We start from the raw sequence: 22,988 nt of genomic DNA, 5'->3' as shown, positions 1-22,988 counted from the left end.
GGCAGCTCAATGCACAAAAAATAAACCCTTACCAAGCCCCAGATCATTAAAAATGGAGATGCTACAGGTCTTGGAAAATGGCGCCATTTTTTATCATACTTTGGATTCTTTTTTCACCACTTAAATAAAAAAGAACTTAGACATGTTTGGTGCCTATGAACTCATAATGACCTGGAGAACCATAATGGTAGGTCAGTTTTAGAATTTTGTGAACATGGTAAAAATAACATTAAAAAAAACTGTGGAATTGCCCTTTTTTTAAATTTCACCACACTTGGATTTTTGTTCCCGTTTTTCAGTACATGACATGTTAAAATCAATGATGTAGTTCAAAAGTACAACTTGTCTCACAAAAAACAAGCCCTCACATGGCTATATTGACAAAAAAAAACACCTCTGGTCATGAAGGGGTTAAAAAGAAGAACAATGGACGTGAGATTTCAATAAATCCTAACCACTTTGTTAGTACTGTAAGATGTTGTATTTTTGACACAGCAAAAATATGCAGCATTAAAAAACTCAACGTGGGAACATAGCCTTTTTTTTTTTTTTTTGCAGTTTGCCATTGGAAGTTGTGATTGCCTCCTTTCTGACTTTGTAATCTTTCCATCAGCCCAAGGTACTTTTAATTAGTGCTGGTTCCTACCTGCTAATTTAAAGTTGTAGGTTTACAAGCCAAGAGAGGCATGATTGCCCATTTAAATTGTAGGCCTATAGTCCAAGAGACGCATGTTTAGAATGTTAGGACCCATCAGAGAAGTGTCACCTTGCCGTGGTTGTTGGGCACACGTGAATTGGACCATTTATGCGCTCATTTTGTGTAAGTACTTTTTTTGTAAGTACATTTTATACAGCAACAATATAGTTTAGATCACGTGTTTGCATATATATTGGTCCTTACAGAGTGCTGCTGTGTCCTTTTTTGTAGCCTGATTGTGTCACAACCGCTGCACCCAGTAACCTAGGATTCAGGGTCTCTTTGCCTACACTATGCTGCTCTCAGATGAGACAGCAAAAACCTGCTGACAGATTTCCTTTAAAATGTGTCACTATTGTGGTTGTGTAACCATCTGGAAAGCATTTTTACTACTCACGTGTTTCGAGTTTCAACACTCTGAGCGTCATGTGTAAAAATGTTGCTATCATTCAGATGACTGTGTTTGTTCATTTATGCATAAAAATGTTACAAGTGTCATCAGTATTTTGACTCTTAGTTTCGTTAGTGATTTTCACATATGGATGAATAAATTACAAAGCTCCTCCTATCTATTACAATGTTAATGTCAGACATCACATGGATTGTACACTGATGCCATCCATGCGCTGTCTGTAATCTTCACCAATTAATAAACTTGTATTTGTAATTTTCATGCATAACACTTATAAAAAAAATTATATGTCTCCATGATTTTTGGACATGCTCTACAAAGAAACTTTGACATGTGAACAGCCTCATAAACTTTATTGGGTATGTGTTCTATCAATGAAAAACACAGTACATATGCGTGAAGCACAGACATCTGAATAGAGCCTTATAGCTGTTAGGTGTCGAGTTCCTGCCACTGCACAGGGGGAATCTCGAATAATCTCCCCTGCGGTCTCTCATTCTCCTCCAGCCACAGTGGAGCCTGCTCAGCGGAGACATTGGTCCCAGTGTCTGGCTCAAGCTGATATTGTGCGGCTGGTTACCGCTGTCCTTCCAGGCTCAGCCATTGTAACCAGTACTGATCAGCAGCCAGCAGGCATCACTGGGACTAAGTCCTGCTTTTCTTCTTCTGAGCATGCCTAAGGGACGACCTCTCATTGTACCAGCTCCTATTGGACTACTAGGAAGGTCCCAGAGAGCTTCCGCTATAAAAGGTTTGCATGGCCGCACGGCTATGCGCTAGTATAAACTTACTAATGTGTGTGTGGATGTATGCCTGTCGATGGATGAAAGCTCCGAATCATTCCCATCTCTAGAGTTGTTGACTGTTTGCTAATGATGGAGTAATGTAGCTCCAGACAGTGCTATCCAAACACAAGAGCACGATCCTTACTGCGTCTATCCAGCAGCAACCATCAGTGCGGTGCCGTGCGCAATCAGTGCACTTTCCTGGCCCTAAACAGGGTGGTTATTGACGTCCGCCAGTGCGGCGCTGTACGCACTCTCGTGTGGTAAGTATTAGTTAGATTTCCCCTGGCACCTCGGTTGCGGCGCCAAGCACTAGTGGTCTAGAGGGACTCTTCCTCCTGTCCTTGTGGCAGAGTTCTGTGACCTCGCTCTAGTGCTCACTCTGCAGTTTGGTGACCCTGTGAAGCAACAGGGTAAGTCTCTGCTTTCATACTGGGTGAAGCTAACCCGTGTGTGAATACGTTATACCGCCATATTGTGTCCGTCATTACTTAGCAGCAGGTTCCATCTCTGCACGGTGGACCCCGGGCTGCGAACGTACCTCTTATCACTCATTATGTTATTTGGTGCATTCCGCCAGCCCTAACAATATCGAAATTTGAATTGGATGTTTTTTTTAATACTTCAGTTTGCACTGTCACATACTGTTCAGGTAGTCACATAGTATAGATGCAGTTGTATCCCGTTTGACACTGAATCTGATCATTGATTTTGTTTCTAGGTGCCCTTTGTTATGCAGAACTTGGAACGTGCATAAAGAAATCTGGGGGCCACTACACATATATTCTTGAAGCTTTTGGCCCATTACCGGCATTTGTGAGAGTATGGGTAGAACTGCTTGTTATTCGGTAAGTACTTTTTGTGGAATTTTCCTTTAGTTTAGCCTTTATTTTTTTAAAAATGAACATGTTAAACTTTCTTCTGTGAAAGAATGTAAATTCAAAGAGGGAGCAAATTGTCAATGCTGAATTTTGAAAGGGCTTCAAATGACCCAATGAGTTCTGCTTACAGAACCTACTTTTTACCACCAAAGTTGGTCGCTTTGCTGGTCTTTGCAACGCCACAGAGGATAACAAATTAGTTCCCTCAGCACTAAGACACATAACATAACAACATAATTACTGAAAAAGAGATTTAGAAAATTACTGCATCCAAATAGGATAAAAAACGGGTCTGTTCTATGCTAAATTTGCACAACCATACAAACAGAGGAGTAATTGAACAAATAGAAAAACTTTATTTATGACATATAAACATACAGGTGTTAAAGCGTAGCCAAAAGTGCTTGCAGATAGAGCCAAAAAGTTATGGTGGCACCACCACAGGGCAAGCAAAACTGTAATAACATCTATAAATCATTAATAATACAACTCAGCCCTAAACCAAATGACTATAACAAATCTAACCATATACAGCAGGGACACTAGTTGTACATCACGTCATATTAAGACATTGAAATCATGAAGCGTGCCCATAGTTGTATAGCAATACTCCCAAGTAATGCACTGATGATGACAAGAAACCAAAGAGTAAAACTAAAAATAAGTGTGGATGTAGCTTACCGATGCCCAGGTGGTGGTTCCACTGCCCCTACGTTTCGGCAGCGTGCCTTCGTCGGGGGGAGGAGTACGTTGAAGCTTCTGGGCATAGTCACTCAATTAGTATCAGGCCTATTTATCAGTTTTGTTTTTTTCTTTTTATAGAACTATCTTGTTATGTGACAGAGGGGCCATTGAGACCCTGAGGCACCAGGTCCAGTTGCAAGACTAAACTCTGAGCTACGTATAGTTTCTCAATGCTACACCAATAATAAAAATGGCAGCTATTGCTTTGTTCAGATTGATTTTGAGCATTGTGTCAGAAGTATACATCACATCAGGAGTTTTTGCCAAAATGTACCCCCATCTGAAGGCTTGAGCACATTGAGGAATGGAAGCTTGCAGTAGCACATTTTACCCATAGGCTTCAATTTAAAAATAATGAACAGGTTTTAAGCTTAAAATTTCCAAGTATGCCAAATTTATTACATAATGTGAAGTTAACAAATCCTTTGCTGTCTAATAGTCTAAGTGGTAAAGGAAAAATATCGTCTAAATCAGGTGTTGTGTCTGTCAGTGGCGCAGGGGGTTGCTCTATACAAGTTTTTGCTTTACATTTTGGCCTAGTGAAAGCTCATTAAGAACTTGTCATGATCCAATTTTGGATTTGTGGCAGATCTGGTTTGCCTCAGTTTAAGACCTTTTTTCCTTTCTGGTCATCGGGGGTTAATGCAGTTTCCCTCCCCGGTGGCCACTGATATTATTGCATTGCTGCTGGGTCAGCTGATGTTTGTGATGACCACTCCCTCCATAGTTTGAGGTCACCTGGTTCATCAGCTGACTGTCGGTGTTAGTTCATTCTTCAGCGACCAAGCCGGGAGTAGGAGCTAGCTGGGAACTGTTGTTCTACAGCTGTGTCCGTTGTATCTGGTGTTTCTTCCTGCTGAACTGTGCCTTGCAGCATTAAGCTAAAGGTACCGTCACACTAAACGATATCGCTAGCGATCCGTGACGTTGCAGCGTCCTGGCTAGCGATATCGTTGTGTTTGACACGCAGCAGCGATCAGGATCCTGCTGTGATATCGCTGGTCGTTGATTAAAGTTCAGACCTTTATTTGGTCGTCAGATCGCCATGTATCGTTGTGTTTGACAGCAAAAGCAACGATACCAGCTATGTTTTACACTGGTAACCAGGGTAAATATCGGGTTACTAAGCACAGGGCCGCACTTAGTAACCCAATGTTTACCCTGGTTACCAGTGTAAAAAGTAAAAAAACAAACAGTACATACTCACCTTCTGATGTCTGTCACACGTCCCTTGCCGTCCGCTTCCTGCACTGACTGAGCGCTGGCCGTAAGTGAAAGCACAGCACAGCGGTGACGTCACCGCTCTGCTGTTAGGGCCGGCGCTCACACAATGCAGGGAAGCGGACGCCGGGGGACGCGAAGGTGAGTATGTACTGTCTGTTTTTTTACATTTTTCACTGGTAACCAGGGCAAACATCGGGTTACTAAGCGCGGCCCTGCGCTTAGCAACCCGATGTTTACCCTGGTTACCCAGGGACCTCGGCATCGTTGGTCGCTGGAGAGCAGTCTGTGTGACAGCTCTCCAGCGACCAAACAGCGATGCTGCAGCGATCAGCATCATTGTCTGTATCGCTGCAGCGTCGCTTAGTGTGACGGTACCTTAAGTGTGGTTTTCCTTTACCTTGTCTGTTTACCCTGTTAATTGTTATTTATTCTCTGGTGCCGTCCACCTCCCTTGGGGGAAGAAGGGGTCACTGATAGGGCCTGCACAGCAGACAGGGATACGCTGGCGGCTCAGGCCTCCTAGCCATCATAGCTACCCCTGAGATAAGGGAAAGCCAGGGCCCCTTATAGTGGCAGGGACAGGTGCGGGTCCCAGCACGCCGTCCTGCCCCTTTATCACCGTAAACGGCGTGACAGAACTGTTTATAGAGATTTCTGTTACTCCAAGATAAGAAACATTAGAAACTACTGGAGACCAAGTCATAAATACATAGGAAGGGCCTGACTAATTTTTAATAACCAGCCAAAAAATTAAACCCCTAAGAATTAATTTTTATTAAAATCTTTAAAGCGTATAGGACTCATTAAAACAATACATATATATCAGAAGGAAATACCGAAGTTACCAAGAAAAAAAAAGATGATCACATATAAGACTTATACACATGAGACACATTATACACAAAATAAGATCTATATACCTGTACAAAATAAGCATAGAGAAAGACTGGACTATGCAAAACTTAGAATTTTCCTTTAATCTGCAGTATAAAATATGGCTGATTATGATAATATGAAAGAGGTTGCCCACCTCTGGGGAGCAATTTTTTTAAGTTAAATGCATGCATTTTGGGCTAAATCATTTTTTCAATGAGGTCTTATTACAAATATGTCACATACTAACAAGTACTTCTGTCCATTTAATGGCTGCAGTTGGAGAAGCATGTGACCAGACCAGTCTATCAGCCTACACCAGTAGAAAAGCAGCTTTCCCATTAGTGGTGTTTTACATCTGGAGGAAGCTGATGGACAGGTCTGGTCACATGCAACTCCATCAGCAGCCATTTTATGTACAGTCTTGCTGGTCAGATTGTGAAGAAAGCTGCTCTAACAAGAGAAAGTAGCAAATTCCTATAACTGAGAAGTTTTCTGTGAGATTGTTTTAACAGTCTAAAGGAAAACTTGATTAAGTACCATAGACAACATTAAAAGTAAAAGTGCAGCAAACCAAAGAGCCTGTTTAGGAAAACAGTGCAACATTTGTAATAAAACCCAGCTGTAAAAATGCTGTATAGACCAATATACAGGCATTTAAGTTAATAAAAAATCCTCAAAGTTGGAAATCTCCTTAAAGATCAGATATTTTCACCTCCCCCATGTCTTTTGAACTTGTCATCCACTTAAAAAAATAACACGTCAATCTTGCCCAGACAAAATGGACTCCAAACTCACTATTGTATCATGTAACACAGCCTGTTATTCTCTATGGAGAAGGAGAAGTGAGTAGAGGTGAAGAGCAGGGAGAAGAAACAGGCAGAAGGAGAAATACAAAGATTGTAGTGAACTTTCTAGCTATTCATTTACGTCGTTGCAGAGCTTATTCCCATCCAAACAGCTCAGCACTGCTGTACAATTCCCTGAATGCTGCTACAGCTTGTCTACCAGATATGGTGCTGTTGTTTAGTACTCAAAAGACATACTGAAATTTTGGAAATTTAGGTTGTGAGTCCCAACGGTTACGACTATGTCTATAAAGTATTATTAGAAAAAATCACATACTGGGAACTAAAAATCAAGACTTAGTGAACATGTATCCCCTTAAAAACAGTATTTATTACAAAATTTCTTTAAAAATACACCACCCAGTGTTATATTGGTAGAACAAAGTCTGTCTAAATGATACATTTTCTACCAATATAACACTGGGTGGTGTATTTTTAAAGAAATTTTGTAATAAATACTGTTTTTAAGGGGATACATGTTCACTATGTCTATAAAGTGCAGTGGAAATAATGGAGTCACACAAGTGGATAAAATATGGTAAGTTATACACACACAAACACACATTATTCTGACAAATTTCTTGTGAGTACAGTTACCCTTTAAATAATACAGCAGCACAGTCAGACAAATGACATTATGCATGTTCTATGTATTAATAAGTCTGTTCAGTAAGAAATAGGTAATTGAGACTGATTTAGTAAATTTGTTGTCCTTGTCTCTATTCTGGATATTAGCAGAAGAATCTATGGATAGGGAGGCGACATCCCGGTGTTTGGTCACCGTGCCATTCTATCATTCTGTCTATTGAACAATAGCTAATTGCTTGCATATAAGATAATCATAGGTTTTAAAATCGCTTGTGTTTTACATAACACAGAAAATGCGGCATTCAGATCTGTGCTTGGTATTATACAAGTGACTTCCTCTGAGAGATGGAAGATTACACAGTAGAAAGCTTTTAAAAATATGCAGTGTCTTTTCTCTATTATCTATCATTTTAGAAAACTTTTGAGCGTCCTATAATTGATGCATTTTCTTCACTATAATCTAAACCAGCATTTCTTCTATTTTCCTAGTTTTATGCTGTTAGATATTTCCACAATTTATATCTGAAAGTCGATGCTACTCTAATATCTGCCGCAAGGTACTCTTACCAAGTTTCCACTCACTTTGCATAGATTCACAAATAGATCGCAAATTGGGGTTGAAAAACATTATCTACAGAAATAATATCACAGGTGTCTGATATTTCATTTTTTATTTAAAAGTGTTCTGTATCAAAAGATGGAATTGTAAGGATTTGCTATGGTCATGTTAACTTAGGCATTATTCTTGACCAAAGATAACCTCTGGAAATCATTGCCAGGCATTACTGACCACTGTTTTTTTTCATATCTCTGCCTCATTTGCTATGGAGAAGCTTACAATGTAAAACATGAAAACTCTTCTGTTGTTTTTCAGAAGTTTTAAGAAAATAATACATTGTTAAAAAGGTATACTGCATATTACAGAAAATATTTCAGTTTTTACACTGAATATTGAGCCTCATAATAGACTTCTACTATTGAGTTCATTTCTCAAATCATTTATCCTCACATACAGGATTTCAAGGTAATACCTTTGTATAATTATTACATAGTCAAATGGTCATTACTGATCAAAGCTGATTTCCTCCCCTTCCTGCGCAATGACCTCTGCACAGGATGCAAAGCATGCCCAGAAAACTCTAATATTAAAGTCAATAAACATCTTCAGCATACAGGTTTTCATAAGGTATATGTGGTTTCTGTAAAACAAATTTCTCATTGCTCAGATTAGTTAAATGACTCCCACCCTCCTCCTGATCAGGTACAAAAAATAGTGGTAAAAGAATAATAAAAACGATCAAAAAATAAAAAAGACTAGAAAAAAATATAATTTACTATATGGCTTTAAAGAATCACTCACATTATTTTTTTTTACCTAAATGTATGTGAATGGTTAGTGTGGTGTAGTGTAAGTGGGATAATATACTCACTTATCGCTGTCTTCTCCAGTTTCCACCTCTGCTCCATATCTATGACGCTAAGTCACTTCTCATGAACAAGCCGTGAATCAGAACAGTCAAGAGAGTTTGAGGTCAAGAGCCAGGAGGGTACATCATAACAGATGGAAGAGACAAAGGTGTAGTCAGATAATGGTCTGAGATCAGAATACTAGGAGGATAACAGATCAGATCAAAGGGGCTAGGCAAAATGGATGGTCAGAACGAGGTCCAAGGTCAAGCAGCAAAATGATCCACAAACAAAGAACAAGGTACAGAGAAACAAACCACACAGAGCTGAATTTGCATCTGGAAGCGATCTGGAACTGACAGCCCAGCTAAGTAGCTGGGCAATCATCTGGGACAGGGAACACCTGAAGAACGATCAGCACCTCCCAGTCTCCAATTGGATGGCCGAGCTGTCAATCAATACACCAACATCTTGGCAAGACAGTGCACCAGAGTGAACAAATGAGCTGTCAGTCAAAGTAGTAACAGCTTTAACAACCTCCTGCAAAAGATTGGACGGTAAAGCTGTCAAGCTGTAAATTATAGGTTTAAATCTTACCAAAGTTTGCTTTGCCAGAACGTAAAGTGTATTGACATTGTTAATTCAGTTAAAGATTGTTTGACCCTTACAATTGTTCATTTAAATTCAGAAGAAAAATAAAATTCGGAGGAAAAACTTATAATTTAGCACCTACCTGCAAAAGATTGGGCGGAAGAGGTAAACTCAATGTATTCTTAGTATCCTAAATGAGGAATACTTAAAACATATCACAAGCAAGTCACATGTCACATCACAAGCAAACTGGCGATTTTCCACCATACCATTAAAGCTTTAATATGGTGGTAAATCGCCAGCTTGCTTGTGATGTGACATTAGGAATCATATCTTTCTGAACTCCCCTGATGAGTTCCTGTGACGAAACGCATGGGGAGACTGGACTAAAAGGAACTTCAGTGAAATCCATACACCCAGATATGAATGTGGATACAGAGTAAAACCATAATAATTGAGTGAGAATGTTCCATATTTGTTGATTCTGTATAAAGTGTTGGCATACATGTTTTAAGCATCCCTCATTTAGGATGCTAAGAATACATTGGGTTTATCTGCCTGGTATGTACAATAATAGCTGTTCTTTCTCCATACAAAAATAAGAGTGCCACTACAGTATAGCCTATAGGTGCTACATATATGGGGCTAGATCTCTGAATATAGCTTCCTTATATAGGTTGTATTGCACATGAATGCTGTCTTTAGTGGAAAACAAGCATTTGTCTTGAACGTAGAGAAATAGTAACTTAGTATGTTGAATAATCTGTCCCATAAACCCAGTGGCAGGCAAAAATGGTTGATTAAGTGATTATGTTAACACCATAAGAGAATCTATCTTAAAAAATTTTTGACGCTGCTTTTTTCGGAATATACCACTCACTTCAAACGTGGTATTTTTTACAATTGTATATACTTTCTTTTTTTAAGTATTCCAAAGTAATTAGCAGTTTTATTCATATGAAATGAAGAGTTAAGTGCTCAGGTCATGATAGAGCACCTAACTAGTCTCTGCCTCCCAAGGTTTTTTCCCTGTTCAGCTGCAGCCTCTTCGGCTTTGTGGCTAGCTCAGTGTCTGTGTGACTGTGTGACATCATGCACCAGTCAAAGAAATCATGTACTGAGCTATCAATTGAGCTAAAGAGTCTAGTGCTGGGCTGGGAATCAGCCCAAGGAAGCATAGACTTCTTAGGTGTTCTATCATGCCCTGAACACTTAACACATTATTTGCATATGAATTAAAGTGCTAATTACTTGGGAATGCAGCAATAGACAGAGGATATAAAATTGTTGATGGATTTAGATTTCAATGACCAATGGATTTATATGCAGATATGAGCTGTTTAGTTGGTTAGATCTTGTCAATAGATTTCCATTAAATAATCAAGTGCAACCACTAGTAGAATAAAGCATCATTCATTTCCTATAAAAAGAATCTAGTTGACTATATACTGCAGGACTAGTCAGATCCTCCAAAAGGAGAAACTATAACATATCTGAGGGATTTTTTTCTAAGAACTCACGTGGCATCTTTTTAGAGATGGACGTAGGGGTTAAGAAGCAGAAAGCAAGCAGGTAAAACTTAGGGCTTTTAGAAGATGTTTGGCAGCAAGGTAGACAACAGTTCCAGTAGACCATTATTAGGTTGCTAAAGAATAGTTTGAGATGGGAGTACATAGGGTAACTTTGGATGGGAATGTGCAGACTAACGTGAGGGGGAATCTAAGGTGTCCTCCATTTTACACCATTGGAATTTGTGCAGAACAGGGAGCGCTGTTGTCCTATCATCATGGTGATGCCACTGCACAGGATGAGCCGCATCGCTACTCGCTGACCCGACACCCCTTGTAGTTTCTCTCCACTCTTTAACAGAATGGAAGTAATAAATAGGGTCCCTGTTTCTGTATATGAGGTATATGAAAATGAATATTATAAACTGTACTTCCCTTTGAAGGACATTATGTAGTGTTTGAGAAGAAACTCGAAAGATTCCAGAATACTAACTTTCACCTACTGGGGGGAGTATGAGTATTTACATAAAACCATAGTGGTGGGACACGGTTTGCTAATGTGATTTGCAGTAATAAGTGGCCTTTGGCCTTGTGCAGTCACATTTTTCCCCTGAATTAAAAGAAATTTGACAGCAAAAAGCGAATCTATAAAACTGTGCAACATTTTAGCATTATTACTTTATGTGTTTCAATTTTTCTTATGAATTTAAATGAACGGTTCAAAGGGTCAAACAATCTCTTAGCTGAATTAGCAATGCCAAGACAATTTACGTGCCTGCAAAGCAAACTTTGGAAAGATTTAAACCTATAATTTATCTACTCATATGATGGTATAAGACATGTCTCGGCAGACTGAGCCAGCTTACAGGATGAATTCCGACTGTCTACAACACTCACTGCATGGCTGATCCTGTCCTCACTAATTGCCCTAATACACATCAGTAATTCATACATTCTCTCCCCTCTTATTCTCCTAAGGGAAGTGAGATTTCTGTCAGTTTCCGCCTGTTATTGAAGCCAAAAGGCAAATTCTAAACCATGCAATTTGTTTCAGTAACAGTTCCTGCTCAATATAGTGAAAACACCAGACGTAAATTGTATGAAATGGCATGTCTTATCCGGCTGATTTCGCATTGACAAAAAACACACTTTAATGAATAGTCCTATAATCTTTACCTTCACGGTCAGTGCTACATTTCCACAGAAACTAACGGTTATTATAATTATATCTTTGTGCATCTGCTTGTAAAACTACAATACAATAAATGTATTTTACTTTCCGACTATGCATAATGAGAAAGATGTGCAATAGAACAAAGCCGTCACAAAAATCCTTTTCTGCCACATAGAATGTAATGCATTTATAATCCTTGCTTTGAATTATTATATACTTTACATTACAATGATTCTTTCTCTCTATTTTTCGGTTTCAGGCCAGCTGCTACGGCAGTGATATCACTAGCATTTGGACGCTATATCCTCGAGCCCTTTTTTATACAATGTGAAATACCAGACCTCGCTGTCAAATTAGTCACAGCTCTTGGAATAAGTAAGTACCAACTTAATAGAAGTTACTTGTGTTCAAAATGGTTTCAAGAAATGCATCACTTTTTTTTTTAGGTGGACAAAGCAGGTGAATGAAATGGCATTTTGTGAGGCCTGGTATATTAGGCTTGCATGGGTTACTTGCTATCCGGATGTAGTAGTGGACAGCCTAACCCATAGTTTTAGCAACGCATATCCCTATTAATAGTGGACAGCCTAACCCATAGTTTTAGCAACGCATATCCCTATTAATAGTCTGAAAGGTTAGAGGATGGGGAGGAAGAACCAGCGTTCTGACAAGGGAAGAGATTTTCTGAAAGTCTACTGCTGCTGAGTCTCCTGGGCTGGACAGTTAGTGCGATGTATCTGCAATGGTGTAGCTACTGTTGTGTAGGAGCTTCCAGCAGGACCCCAATGAGAAGATAGACCATGCTGATCCATGGCTCGATTTCTACACTAAATAATACTTCTTACCTTATCTTCTTTGGCAATCTGTTTTTTTTTTACTCCTTTAATTCATGTTTTTGTGGACTGTAAATAATTTAAACACAGCACATTTACTGTCCTAACCTATTGTTGTGTTATTTGCTGAGATGTTAGTGGAAAAATACCACTCCAGGGTCAGCTCCTTCTTATTTAACACATATCTGTCCAAAGTGTCTAGAAACTTGCACCTGAAGCCATTTTTTACATTCTTCTCATGGCTTTTGACATGTTGTTGGCAGAGCAGCAAGGAGGTATTATATTAAAGGACATTACTGCGATAAAAGAGAGTCTTCACTACTCTACAGGCATTTCATAATATAGCTTAAAGAGTATAACTATGGTGTACTTTTATGCCTTATTAACAATATATGCCATAAATGTAATACAGATTCAAATCCCACTAATTGGACCCAAATCTAACTCAAAAACAGGACCCAGTAGCCATCTACTGTCAGTAAAAAAGTGGCCACACACCCGTAGCTGTCTCCATTCATATGGGAATTCTAACCATCTCATTGCTGATACTGGAACGCAACATCCCCCCATTCTTGAGATATATGAGTTCCATCTGAGGAACAAAAATGTATGAGATAGGAATACTGTTTTAATGCAACTGGGCCCTGATGCCAAGTATTTAACTGGAGTCCTATCTAGCTCAAATTCTACCATACAAGATGGTATTATTGCAAAATTACTTATTTATAGGATATATGTACACTGTAAAGTGAGGTTCAGTAAGCTCTGCCTAGCATAGTTATCATTGGACCTCAACAAGCAAATATTTTCTCTAAGCATAGAGGGCCAAGTGTGATTCCACCTTTTATATTTCCTATAAATAAACCATTGGGACAAATGAATTTTTGACTTCACACTGTTTTATTCTAGTATATGGCATTACAAGAGATAACAATGACTGCATGGTTGACTGAAAACAGAGGTCTTTATCATTACTTCTAATTAATCTTCATCTATACACACTTTTAAAGCTTCAACTACAGTAGCTTGTAATACAGTAAGACATTATAATAAGATGAGCTCTCACAGTATAATAGTATAAGCACTCACAACTCTCAATAGGTATTGAGCCCAAGAGATGTTGGCATGAATAATGATTACTTTAGATTGTATACTCAGGGCTAGGCTAGTTATTTTTAGTTTAATGATTCTGTCGTATCTAACCTCACCCAGAGATGTATGGCTGGATTGCACTATGCAGAATGTTTAAGAAGCTTTCCTGTTTAGGCAGTTATAAAATACTAGATGGTGGCCCGATTCTAACGAATCGGGTATTCCAGAATAGGCATGTCCATGTACTATATTGCACAGCCCACGTAATATATTGCCCAGCCAACGTAGTATATTGCCCAGCACACATAGTATATTGCCCAGCCCACGTAGTATATTGCCCAGCCACATAGTATATTGCCCAGTGACGTAGTATATTGCCCAGTGACGTAGTATATTGCTCAGCCACGTAGTATATTGCCCAGTAACGTAGTATATTGCCCAATGATTTAGTATACAGCACAGAGCCACGTAGTATATTGCCCAGCCATGTAGCATATTGGCCAGTCAAGTAGTATACAGCACAAAGCCACATAGTATATTGCCCAGTGACGTAGTATATTGCCCAGTGACGTAGTATATTGCCCAGTTATGTAGTATATAGCCCAGCCACGTAGTATATTGCCCAGTCACGTAATATATTGCCCAGTGACCTAGTATACAGCACAGAGCCACGTAGTATATTGCACAGCGACGTAGTATACAGCACAGAGCCACGTAGTATATTGCCCAACCACGTAGTATATTGCCCAGTGATGTAGTATATTGCCCAGCCACGTAGAATATTGCCCAGCCATGTAGTATATTGCCCAGTGATGTAGTATACAGCACAGAGCCACGTAGTATATTGCACAGCAACGTAGTATACAGCACAGAGCCACATAGTATATTGGCCAGTCTCGTAGTATATTGCCCAGCCACGTATGTCACAGGTTAAAAAATAAAAAATAAACATATACTCACCTTCCAGGGCCCCTTGTAGTCCTGTCGCCTCCTTCTTGAGCAGGCGCGCAGGACCTGTGATGACGCCGCGGTCAAATGACCGTGTCGTCGCGACAGGTCCTTCTCGCGCAGGTGCGCAGGACCTGTGATGACGTCGCAGTCACATGACCGTGATGTCATGGCAGGGCCTTCTCGCAGACCATCCTTGCCACCAGAACCTGCCGCTTGCATGGAGTGGTCACCGGAGCATCGCGAGGAGCGGGAAAGGTGAGTACGGTATATAATGATTTTTTATTTTTTTTATTATTTTTAAACATTAGATGTTTTTACTATTGATGCTGCATAGGCAGCATCAATAGTAAAAACTTGGTCACACAGGGTTAATAGCGGCAGTAATGGAGTGAGTTACCCGCGGCATAACACGGTCCATTACCGCCGGCATTATCCCTGTGTGAGCGGTGACTGGAGGGGAGTATGGAGCGGGCACCGGGCACTGACTGCAGGGGAGTAGGGAGGGACTAATCGGACTGTGGCCATCGCTGATTGGTCGCGGCAGCCATGACAGGCAGCTGGCGAGACCAATCAGCGACTTGGATTCCATGACAGACAGAGGCCGTAACCAATGAATATCCGTGACAGAAAGAAAGACAGAAGGACAGAAGGACAGAATGACGGAAGTGACCCTTAGACAATTATATAGTAGAAACCCCATCCCCAATCCTTCCTATTAAAGCAGTAGCTGTGAATAGAGACGTGGCTTTGCTTGTGCCTCTTTTCCTGTATATATGGATATAGATATACATATAGTCAAATATATTGTACAGTCATGGCCGAAAGCGCTGGCACCCTTGAAATTGCTCCATAAAATAAAGTTTTTCTCCCAGAAGAATATTGCAATTACACATGCTTTGTTATATGCCTGTTTATTTCCTTTGTATGTTTTCGAACAAATGCAAAAATATAACAGAAAAAATGCAAATTGGACATAATTTCACACAAAACCACAAAAATGGGCTGGGCATAGCATTTCATTTCATTCAGATGTCAACGGATAGTTCGCGCTGACACAGGTGTACCCTAAGCCTCCAGGACAGCTTGAATTTCTTTGGATCTTTATCTACCATCTGGACTATCCTGCAGTGCAAACTTTTATCAATTTTTTCTATGACATCCACATCCAGGGAGAGTAGCTACAGTTCCATGAGTTGTAAACGTCTTGATTATGTGGACAAAGGAATATCAAGATCTCTGGAGATAGACTTGTAACCGTGAGATTATTGATAATTTTCCACAATTTTGTCTCTCAAGTCCTCAGACCATTCTCTGCTCCTTTTTCTGTTCTCCTTGCTTAGTGTGGCACACACACAAACACACAATGCAAAGATTGAGTCAACTTCTCCCCTTTTATCTGATTTCATGTGTGATTTTCATATTGCCCAGACCTGTAACTTGCCACAGGTGAGTTTGAACGATCATCACATGCTTGAAACAAAGTTGCTTACCCATATTTTTGGAGAGGTGCTAACAATTTTCTGCAGCCTATTTTGGGGATTTTGTATGAAATCATGTCCAATTTGCATTTTTTCTCTCTTTTTTTTGTGTTGCTCCAATACACACAAAGGAAATAAACATATGTATAACAAAACATGTGTAACTGCAATAATTTTCTATAACACCAATAGGAACCTTCTGTCCTTATATAAAAAAACCCCAGGGAATAAAAAAGGGGAAACTAAAATGAACACCAAAAAAAGAAAATCTAATTCCCATAAGTGGGTTAAAAATACTTTTTTATTATTACGCAATTTCATAAATACAAAATAGTCATCAGAATAATCCAATAAATATAACACAAAGGGGATCTACAAATACAGGAACAAGAATAGAAGTGGGACACCTGGAAATAGAAAAGCAGCATGCAGACAACAACACAATCTAAATATAAATTATCTGCTATCAAAGGGATAAAATACGTTCAAAAATATCAAATATCAAATAGCATTATAAATAAAGTGCTTGTGCAAGAAATATATTAAAGCCAGAGATAGGTTAAGATATCCAACTATATCCCTTTAGATAGCAGAGACCCAAATGAAGTACAATATCACATGATTCGGACCAAAGGTCCTGTAGATGTTGTCAAAACACACATAATACATGACAAAAAAGTCACAGTGAAGCAATGCATGTTTACCTTAAAGATATATCGGTATCCAGGTGCCCACCAGTATCCAGGTGCTTCGTCCAGAGCGAAACATGCGTCGGGTGTGGTGGGCACCTGGATACCGATATATCTTTAAGGTAAATATGCATTGCTTCACTGTGACTTTTTTGTCATGTATTATGTGTGTTTTGACAACATCTACAGGAACTTTGGTCCGAATCATGTGATATTGTACTTCATTTGGGTCTCTGCTATCTAAAGGGATATAGTTGGATATCTTAACCTATCTCTGGCTTTAAGATATTTCTTGCACAAGCACTTTATTTATAATGCTATTTGATATTTGATATTTTTGAACGTATTTTATCCCTTTGATAGCAGATAATTTATATTTAGATTATGTTGTTGTCTGCATGCTGCTTTGCTATTTCCAGGTGTCCCACTTCTATTCTTGTTCCTGTATTTGTGGCTCCCTTTTGTGTTATATTTACTGGATTATTCTGATGACTATTTTTCATTTATGACATTGTGCAATAATAAAAAAGTATCTTTAACCTATTTCTGGGAATTAGTTTTTCTTTTTTTGGTGCAATAATTTTCTGTGAGAAATATTTCATTTTCCTGGAACAATTTCAATGGTGCCAACGCTTTCAGCCATAACCAACTATATATATATATATATATATATATATATTAATAAGGGATCAGCTCTTTGGTAGTTGCCCGTCCACACGGGCACCAAGCTTCTTAGTGCAAACAGGAAAGTTTATTAGACTTCATAAATTTTCAGTATAAGGGAAAACAAATTACCTTTCCTTGTGCATCACAACAAACAAGAACAAACCAAAAGTAAACAATTTGCTAGCACAGGCTCACCTGCTCAGGTAAGCGTCTAATTTTGAGTCTCTGGTAGAGTAACAGTGGAGGCCGTTACACCTCCACTCACAGACACAAAATGTGGCAGCTGAACTACCAGAGGCAGTGTATCACACTCAGAGGTGGAGTTGTGAGGGTTAATCACTAGTGATGAGCGAATGTACTCGTTACTCGAGATTTCTCGAGCATGCTCGGGGGTCCTCCGAGTATTTTTTAGTGCTCGGAGATTTAGTTTTTCTTGCCGCAGCTGAATGATTTACATCTGTTAGCCAGCATAAGTACATGTGGGGGTTGCCTGGTTGCTAGGGAATCCCCACATGTAATCAAGCTGGCTAAGAGATGTAAATCATTCAGTTGAGGTGATGAAAACTAAATCTCCGAGCACTAAAAAATACTCGGAGGACCCCCGAGCATGCTCGAGAAATCTTGAGTAACGAGTATATTCGCTAATCACTATTAATCACAGTTTACTATATTGTTGGAGATTTATACTGTATTAAATGATCTGGCCAGTAGACGGCAGCAGTGCAAGTCCATAGTTATAGAATGGCGGTTTTGGCAGTTGTTGAGCAGAGTCAAAGATATTGGAGGGAAATGGAGGTGCAGATCCTTGGATAAATTCTGGAAAGAGCGGTGCGACAGTAAGAGACCTTTTATTTCAGTCTCAGAATGTACCGTGTTATGGTTACCCCAATGACCAGGGGAATAAAAATACAAAACGGACTAGCTCTCGGGTGATGGAAACTAAGGTCGACCGTGACCTGAACCTGACCCAACACTTACAGTAGCCGGGGGATGTACCTACGATGCCCTAGACACCACGCGCCAGCCGGAGATCTAACTACCCCTATAAGAGGAACATACAGGCCTGCCTTACCTCCAGTGAGGAACCCCAAAAGATGATAGTAGGCCCCCACAGATATTGACGGTGAGTTCAGAGGAAATGACATACGTAGGATGAACAGCAGATTTAGCACAGTGAGGTCCGCTTACTAGATAGCAGAAGGACAGGAAAGTGTTACTTCACGGTCGACCTAAAAATCACTATTCAAAAACACCATCCAGAAATTACTTTAAACTCCAGTGACAACTCATGCCACTGGAGTAGTAATTTTCTGTCCACAAGAGCTTCCAGCACTGAAGAGTCACATTGCAGATAGCTGGACAAAAATAGCAAAAACAAGAAACAAAATTCAACTTAGCTGAACTGGAACTTGAGGCAGGTGAATGCAACAGAATGCTACTAGCACATTGTTGGCCGGCATATGACTAACAGCCAAGCAGCCTTAAATAGGAAACTCCCCTAGAGGGTGGCGACAGGTAATCAGAGATGGAGGAAGGCACATAAGAGGCACTACCATAACAGACCACCGGGGGAGCCCACAAACCGAATTCACAACAGTACCCCCCCCTTAAGGAGGGGGCACCGAACCCTCACCAGAACCACCAGGGCGATCTGGATGAGCACTATGAAATGCACGAACCAAATCAGGAGCATGAACATCGGATGCTGTCACCCAAGAATTATCCTCCTGGCCATAACCTTTCCACTTAACCAGATACTGAAGTTTCCGTCTGGAAACACGGGAGTCCAAGATCTTTTCCACCACATACTCCAATTCACCCTCAACCAACACAGGAGCAGGTGGATCAGCAGAAGGAACAACCGGTACCTCATACCTCCGCAATAATGACCGATGGAAAACATTATGGATATTAAAAGATGCTGGGAGGTCCAAACGAAAGGACACAGGATTAAGAACCTCCAGAATCCTATAAGGGCCGATAAACCGAGGCTTAAACTTAGGAGACGAGACCTTCATAGGAACAAATCGAGAAGACAGCCACACCAGGTCCCCAACACAAAGACGAGGACCAATACGCCGATGACGATTAGTGAACTGTTGAGTCTTCTCCTGGGACAACTTCAGATTGTCCACAACCTGTCCCCAAATCCGATGCATCCTATCAACCACAGCATCCACTCCAGGACAATCCGAAGACTCCAATTGACCGGACGAAAACCGAGGGTGAAACCCTGAATTACAAAAAAATGGAGAAACCAAAGTGGCAGAACTGGCCCGATTGTTAAGGGCAAACTCTGCCAATGGCAAAAAGTCAAGCCAATCATCCTGATCAGCGGACACAAAACACCTCAAGTAAGTCTCCAAGGTCTGATTAGTACGCTCAGTCTGGCCATTAGTCTGAGGATGGAATGCAGACGAAAAAGACAAATCGATACCCATCCTGGCACAGAACGTCCGCCAAAATCTAGACACAAACTGAGTACCCCTGTCAGACACTATATTCTCAGGAATACCATGCAAACGCACCACATTCTGAAAAAATAGAGGAACCAACTCAGAGGAGGAGGGCAATTTGGGTAAAGGTACCAAATGAACCATCTTGGAAAAACGGTCACAAATCACCCAGATGACAGACATCCTACGAGAAACCGGAAGGTCAGAAATAAAGTCCATAGAGATGTGCGTCCAAGGCCTCTTAGGAACAGGCAAGGGCAACAACAACCCACTGGCCCTAGAACAGCAGGGCTTGGCCCGAGCACAAACATCACAAGACTGCACAAACATGCGCACATCTCGAGACAAAGAAGGCCACCAGAAGGACCTAGACACCAAATCCCTGGTGCCAAAAATTCCAGGATGACCTGTCAACGCGGAAGAATGAACCTCCGAGATAACTCTACTGGTCCAATCATCAGGGACAAACAGTCTACCAGGCGGACAGCGATCAGGCCTATCCACCTGAAACTCCTGCAAAGAACGCCGCAGGTCTGGGGAGACAGCTGACAATATCACCCCATCCTTCAGGATGCCGGTAGGTTCGGAATCACCAGGCGAGTCAGGCTCAAAACTCCTAGAGAGGGCATCCGCCTTCACATTCTTGGACCCAGGCAGATATGACACCACAAAGTTAAATCGGGAGAAAAACAACGACCAGCGCGCCTGTCTAGGATTCAGACGCCTGGCCGACTCAAGATAAATTAGATTCTTGTGGTCAGTGAGGACCACCACCTGGTGTCTAGCACCCTCAAGCCAATGACGCCACTCCTCAAACGCCCACTTCATGGCCAGAAGTTCCCGATTTCCCACATCATAATTTCGCTCAGCGGGCGAAAACTTTCGGGAGAAAAACGCACATGGTCTCATTACTGAGCAGTCAGGATCTTTCTGCGACAAAACTGCACCTGCTCCGATCTCCGAAGCATCCACCTCAACCTGGAACGGAAGTAACACATCAGGTTGGCGCAACACAGGAGCGGAAGAAAAGCGGCGCTTAAGCTCTTGAAAGGCCTCCACAGCCGCAGAGGACCAATTAGCAACATCAGCACCCCTTTTGGTCAAATCAGTCAAAGGTTTAGCAATGGCAGAAAAACCCGCTATAAATCGGCGATAGAAATTAGCAAAACCCAAGAACTTTTGCAGACTCTTCAAAGAAGTAGGTTGCATCCAATCACAAATGGCCTGGACCTTGACAGGGTCCATCTCCATAGATGAAGGGGAAAAAATATATCCCAAAAAGGAAATTCTCTGAACTCCAAAACTACACTTTGAGCCCTTTACAAAAAGAGAATTAGCTCGCAAAACCTGAAAAACTCTCCTGACCTGTTGAACGTGAGATTCCCAGTCCTCCGAAAAAACAAGAATATCATCCAAATACACAATCATAAACTTATCCAGATATTCACGGAAAATATCGTGCATAAAGGACTGAAAAACGGAAGGGGCATTTGCGAGACCGAAAGGCATTACCAAATACTCAAAATGGCCTTCAGGCGTATTAAATGCGGTCTTCCACTCATCCCCCTGCTTAATCCGCACCAAATTATACGCACCACGTAGATCGATCTTAGTGAACCACTTAGCCCCCTTTATACGAGCAAACAGATCAGTCAGTAAAGGTAACGGGTACTGGTATTTAACTGTAATCTTATTCAAAAGTCGATAGTCGATACAAGGTCTCAATGAACCATCCTTTTTACCTACAAAGAAAAATCCTGCCCCTAGTGGAGACAACGAGGGGCGAATATGACCCTTTTCCAAGGATTCTCTGATATACTCCCGCATAGCAGTATGTTCGGGCACAGACAAATTAAACAAGCGACCCTTAGGAAACTTACTACCGGGGATCAATTCAATAGCGCAGTCACACTCTCTGTGGGGAGGGAGAGAATCAACTTTAGGCTCTTGAAAGACATCATAAAAATCTGACAGAAATGCTGGGATCTCAGAGGGAGTAGATGAAGAAATAGGAACCAAAGGTGCATCCCCATGAATACCCCGACATCCCCAGCTCAACACAGACATAGATTTCCAGTCCAAGACGGGATTATGAATCTGTAACCATGGTAATCCAAGCACTAAGACATCATGTAGGTTATATAACACAAGAAAACGAATAATCTCCTGATGGTCTGGGGTAAGACGCATAGTCACTTGTGTCCAATATTGTGGTTTATTGCTAGCCAAAGGTGTAGAATCAATACCCTTCAGGGGAATAGAAACTTCCAACGGCTCCAAATCAAACCCACAACGCTTGGCAAAGGACCAATCCATGAGACTCAGAGCGGCGCCAGAATCCACATAAGCATTCACAGTAACAGATGATAAGGTACAAATCAATGTCACGGACAAAAGAAATTTTGACTGCAAGGTACCTGTAGAAAAAGATTTATCAACCTTTTTATCAACCTTATTTATACGTTTAGAGCATGCTGATATAACATGAGCTGGATCTCCACAGTAGAAGCACAATCCATTTTTGCGCCTGTAATTTTGACGTTCGCCTCTAGACAAAACACGATCGCATTGCATATGCTCTAATGCCTTTTCAGAGGTCACCGCCAAATGGTGCACAGGTCTTTGCTCAGAAGACACCGCCATATGGTGCACAGGTTTTTGCTCAGAAGATACCGCCATATGGTGCACAGATTTTTCCTCAGAAGACCCCGCCATATGGTGCACAGATTTGCGCTCCCGCAAACGCCGATCAATCTGGATAGCCAATTTCATGGCATCATTCAGACCTGTAGGCACAGGGAACCCCACCATGACATCCTTCACGGCATCAGAGAGACCTTCTCTGAAATTAGCTGCTAAAGCGCACTCATTCCATCCAGTAAGCACCGACCATTTACGGAATTTCTGGCAGTATATCTCAGCTTCATCTTGCCCTTGGGAAAGAGCTATCAAGGCTTTCTCAGCCAAAATCTCCAAATTAGGCTCTTCATAAAGCAACCCCAAAGCCTGAAAAAACGCATCTACATTTAACAACGCAGGATCCCCTGGCGATAATGCAAATGCCCAACTTTGTGGGTCGCCGCGCAATAGA

At 40.9% G+C, this 22,988-nt stretch overlaps 1 protein-coding gene across 1 annotated transcript in view; it reads left to right on the top strand.

Annotated features, from left to right (window-relative positions):
• Positions 1-22,988, top strand: part of SLC7A11 (solute carrier family 7 member 11) — a 384,257-nt gene that overhangs the window by 61,743 nt on the left and 299,526 nt on the right. Inside the window, exons 2-3 of the mRNA XM_077279166.1 lie at positions 2,616-2,742; positions 11,992-12,107. Of these exons, the coding sequence (XP_077135281.1) occupies positions 2,616-2,742; positions 11,992-12,107 (243 nt within the window). The remainder of the gene's footprint in view (positions 1-2,615; positions 2,743-11,991; positions 12,108-22,988) is intronic.

Source organism: Ranitomeya variabilis, chromosome 1 (assembly GCF_051348905.1).
Source record: "Ranitomeya variabilis isolate aRanVar5 chromosome 1, aRanVar5.hap1, whole genome shotgun sequence".
Taxonomy (NCBI): Eukaryota; Metazoa; Chordata; class Amphibia; order Anura; family Dendrobatidae; genus Ranitomeya; species Ranitomeya variabilis.
Note: the sequence above shows the minus strand (reverse complement) of the source record. Positions and strands in the feature narration are given on the sequence as shown.